The sequence below is a fragment of the Protobothrops mucrosquamatus genome, unplaced genomic scaffold, assembly GCF_001527695.2.
Source record: "Protobothrops mucrosquamatus isolate PMUCROS unplaced genomic scaffold, P.Mucros_1.0 scaffold2106, whole genome shotgun sequence".
Classification (NCBI taxonomy): Eukaryota; Metazoa; Chordata; class Lepidosauria; order Squamata; family Viperidae; genus Protobothrops; species Protobothrops mucrosquamatus.
The window spans coordinates 59957-64601 of record NW_015388208.1 but is presented as its reverse complement, the minus strand read 5'-3'; the positions used below and the strand labels follow the sequence as shown (position 1 = coordinate 64601).

Genomic DNA, 4645 nt, shown 5'->3' with positions numbered 1-4645 from the left:
ATATAAAGTTTTTCTAGTCTCTTCTTTCTAAATTAATAGAAAAGATGAACTGAGTATCAAGATAAATATGTTGGGTAAAATGAATTGCTTAAAATGAACCTCTGGGTTCAGTAAAAAATGGATGGATAAGTTCTTAGTATAAAAAAAAACCCCTCCAAAGTTATGACAGAAGGGTTTCTATACTGTACATGAGATGAAGCCCCATATGTCTAAGGTTTTTTTCTTTACTTTTCTCTGTTAGAAAGTTTTGAAAAAAGAGTCTTTGAAGTATTTTGTTTATACTAACAGACAAGAAAAGTTCTCCTAAGAAAAAGCTGGTGGAAGGAGTGTAGAGGAGTAGCATATGGCATTAAAAGGAGCACAGCTGGAGGTAACATTTCCATCTGAACATGATGTCAGAGCAGCTGACAGCCTGCCATCCCTCAGCCTTTTATTCTAACACACAGACAGGGAGTGAGTGCGTTTGCAGATCTGTGTATAGGGAAGGTATCTCATTCCTCTCTAACATCATCTCCACTTTGCATCTGTCTCTTTCTTAGTCTGCTTTTTTCCACCGATCTAACAGACCTGGAGCCAGCAAGACTCGGACAAAAGGACTTAATCAGGTTTATGTGTGCTAAAGGTAGGAACAGCAGGAGGCTAGCTACAGTGTGCTTCTCTCTTGATGTTTGTTTATTTAATTTCCAAACAAAAATCCCATTACTTTGTTTAACGATGTTTAGGAAAAAATAAGTAGAGTTCATTTGAAAAGGGAATAACAGTTTCTCTTGTAATTAAGACTTTAAATACATATTGATGCATTTGTTCCTGTGCAGTAATATTAAATAACTGTTTAAATGATGTAGTTCCCCTATCCTTATTATGAGTACTGAAAAAATAATTTATAGTTTAGGGAATCATTTTGGTATTGCAATTATGATGACTGTTCTAAGAGTACTGTTTCTAAAAGTAAAAATATGAAAATAAGATTTGAAATAATACATTGATAGAAATGAAATATATATATATATATATATATGAATATGCATGACAATTTATACTATTCACATTTATGCTTTACCCAAGCCATTGAGGGATCTTGAAATCTATACCCCCCCCCCTTTGGGAAAAAAAAGGACTTGAATATCTGTGCAACTTTAGGATCCCACCTACCCTGAAACTAACTTAGTCAGTTTCACTGTATTTTTTTTTCCTGGAAATATATTAAAGTTTATTCCAGTACAACAATAACTGAAAGAAGGGTTTTGTTTTCATGACTAATTTAGAACTTGTAGATTTGAGCTGCCTGAATTGGCCAGACAGCTGTAATCGCACTCCTCTATTCTTAATCTCTTTATCTGGGCAGCAGCTGCCATATGGCCACAGTCAGCTGGATCAGATGTTTATAAGCTTCCTTCTTCGTCCCTCTCTGTCCTTTCAGCCTCCTAATTTGATCACAGCTACCTTGTGAGCTGCCCTCCAATCTTTATTTTTAGCCCTCTTAAGGATTAGGATTGATGTTGGCTGTGGGGCACTTAAAGTGATTGTATTGTAAATCTTCTCGCTTTATTCTATCTGCAGTGGAATATACTTTGGACAAGAGTGTAACTTTAAGAACACATAATGCCCAAAGATGCAGCAGCTGTATGTAACTAGTTTAGCACAACTTCGGTTGTAAGAAGTAGGAAATGAAGAAGATATTTAAGATATTTATGTAGAAAACTCTAATGCTCATTTTGAATGGTTACACAATGACCCCAAAGGGAGAAAAGATTAGTGAATTATGCTGAAATTGTTTCAACTGATATGCAGCAATAACATAGGACAGTCTTAATGGAAGAGTCTTAATTTTTTTAAAGCCTTTTTTACAAAGAGTTTGCATTTTTGTGTATTTTTAAAGAGGGATTCTGATAATCAGTTATTTTGTTAGAAAATTGAAAAACTGACATTCACAGTTGAGGCCAACGATGATCTGTGCCAAGGCATTTTAGAAGGCATTGTCATCTTAATCAGTTAAGATTAGTTTTTAGCCCCCTTCTAAGATGAAGCAAGTTATATCAGAGATGTCTGCTTCTGAATTCAAATAGTAAAAGGCCGTTGTAACTTTTAAGTTCTGAATATTCATTCTCATATGCAACTCCCAGTCTATTTCTTTACAGTTAACAGAACTGTTAATAGAACTCTGAATGTTGCAAAAGGTGGATTAACCAAGTCATGAAATCTTTTATTTCCATTTCTCTACGGAGCGTTATTTCAGGTCTTTGTACACATTGTCGAATTATCAAATGTAGCAGTGTATAAGCCAATGAATATTTCCAGTGTTTAATTAAATCTTTTTGCTCCTAGGTTATGCTGAAGACAGCATGGAGTTCCCTGACCACAGCAGGCATTTACTACAGTGTCTGAGTGAACAGAGGCATCAAGGTTTTCTTTGTGACTGCACTGTTCTGGTAGGAGATGCCCAATTTCGAGCACACAGAGCTGTACTGGCTTCATGCAGCATGTATTTCCACCTATTTTACAAGGACCAGCTGGACAAAAGAGACATTGTTCATCTGAACAGCGACATTGTTACAGCCCCAGCTTTCGCTCTCCTACTTGAATTCATGTATGAAGGGAAACTCCAATTCAAAGATTTGCCCATTGAAGATGTGCTCGCAGCTGCCAGTTATCTTCACATGTACGACATTGTTAAAGTTTGCAAAAAGAAACTAAAAGAGAAAGCCACCACCGAGGCAGACAGTACTAAAAAGGAAGAAGATGCCTCAAGTTGCTCGGACAAAGTGGAGAGTCTTTCTGACGGCAGTAGCCACATTGCAGGAGACATACCCAGTGATGAAGAGGAAGGGGAAGATGAAAAACTGAGCATCCTGCCCAGCAAAAGGGACTTAACTGCTGAACCTGGGAACATGTGGATGAGATTGCCTTCAGACTCTGGAGTGATTCCCCAGGGTGGTGGGGAACCAGACACACATGCAACAGCAGCTGGAAAAACAGTAGCCAGCCCCTGCAGCTCAACAGAGTCTTTGTCCCAGAGGTCTGTCACCTCAATGAGGGATTCAACAGATGTTGACTGTGTCCTGGACTTGTCTGTGAAGTCAAGCCTTTCTGGAGTTGAGAATTTGAACAATTCGTATTTCTCTTCACAGGATATGATGCGAAACAACTTGGTGCAGGTGAAGGTGGAAAAAGAGGCATCCTGTGATGAGAGTGATGTTGGCACTAATGACTATGACATGGAGCATAGCACTGTGAAAGAAAGTGTGAGCACTAATAACAGGGTACCATATGAGCCAGCCCATCTGGCTCCTATGAGAGACGATTCTGTTTTGAGGGAGCTAGATAGAGAGGACAAAGCCAGTGATGATGAAATCATAACTCCAGAGAATGAGAGAGTTCAGGTGGAAGGGAGCATGGACAGCAGTCTGCTCCCTTATGTCTCCAACATACTTAACCCTGCAGGCCAAATTTTTATGTGCCCCCTCTGCAACAAAGTCTTTCCTAGTCCCCACATCCTGCAGATTCACTTAAGTACGCACTTTCGAGAGCAGGACGGGATCCGCAGTAAGCCTGCCGCTGATGTCAATGTCCCAACCTGTTCCTTGTGTGGTAAGACTTTTTCTTGCATGTACACTTTGAAACGTCATGAGAGGACTCATTCAGGTGAAAAACCGTACACTTGTACTCAGTGTGGAAAGAGCTTCCAGTATTCCCACAATCTGAGCCGCCATGCCGTAGTTCACACACGGGAGAAGCCACACGCTTGTAAGTGGTGTGAGCGGAGGTTCACCCAGTCTGGAGACCTTTACAGGCACATTCGGAAGTTTCACTGTGAACTAGTGAACTCTTTGTCTGTCAAAAGTGAAGCACTGAGCTTACCTACTGTCAGAGACTGGACATTAGAAGATAGCTCTCAAGAACTTTGGAAATAGAATTTTATATATATAATTAATATATATATATATATATAAATAAATCTATATAGTTGTGGTACAGTCTAAAAGCAGTCTTGTTTCCTTAAACTAACAAAGTTTCGCCATTAGCTTGTTTTATGCACTTTAAAGCAGCATGAACATTTCACTACTTAGTGTTCTGATAATGAACTATAGAAATAAGACAAATAAACTTCATAAAATCTTCCCCTGTCTCCCCACCAAGTAAGTACTTCTTTTAAAAATAACTGCAATTGAACAAGTGTGATTGTTAGAGTCTATTTAACATTATTTACAATATTGCATTATTTCAATCGCCACTTAAATCAGTAATCTCCAGTTTTTTTAATCACTTTAGTTAAATTTTTTAAACTGCATGCATCTTTTCTAGCTCAGGGAAACCTGAATGCTTTTAGACCCAAGCGATATGATTTCTAAATGACTGGAGTATCAATTTTTCAAAAGTGATTGTTATTATGTTGTAATTTGTAAACTACAATAGTTCCCAATTAAAAAAAAACAATTTTTGAAAATACACTGGAATCACGGGGACTCTGAAGGCGTGCTTGGGATGAAAAAGGATGTTGCATTTTCAGCAGTTACAAACTGCATTTAAAATGTGAATTACTGTTATATACTGTAATTGATTAAAAGGGTTGGGGGGTGTCAAAGAAATTGACAAGTTGTGTTAATGCTCTAAGTTGAGTCTTGGAAAGTAAATATTAATGCTACAG

General features: G+C 38.0%; 1 protein-coding gene across 1 annotated transcript; it reads left to right on the top strand.

The window, feature by feature from the left end:
- The first annotated feature begins 609 nt into the window (after window positions 1–609).
- ZBTB18 (zinc finger and BTB domain containing 18) lies at window positions 610–3913 on the top strand. Its single transcript, XM_015824079.2, has 2 exons — window positions 610–622; window positions 2326–3913. Exons 1-2 carry the CDS (start codon window positions 610–612, stop codon window positions 3909–3911), a joined length of 1599 nt encoding a protein of 532 aa, XP_015679565.1. The 3' UTR covers window positions 3912–3913.
- Window positions 3914–4645: the final 732 nt, after the last annotated feature.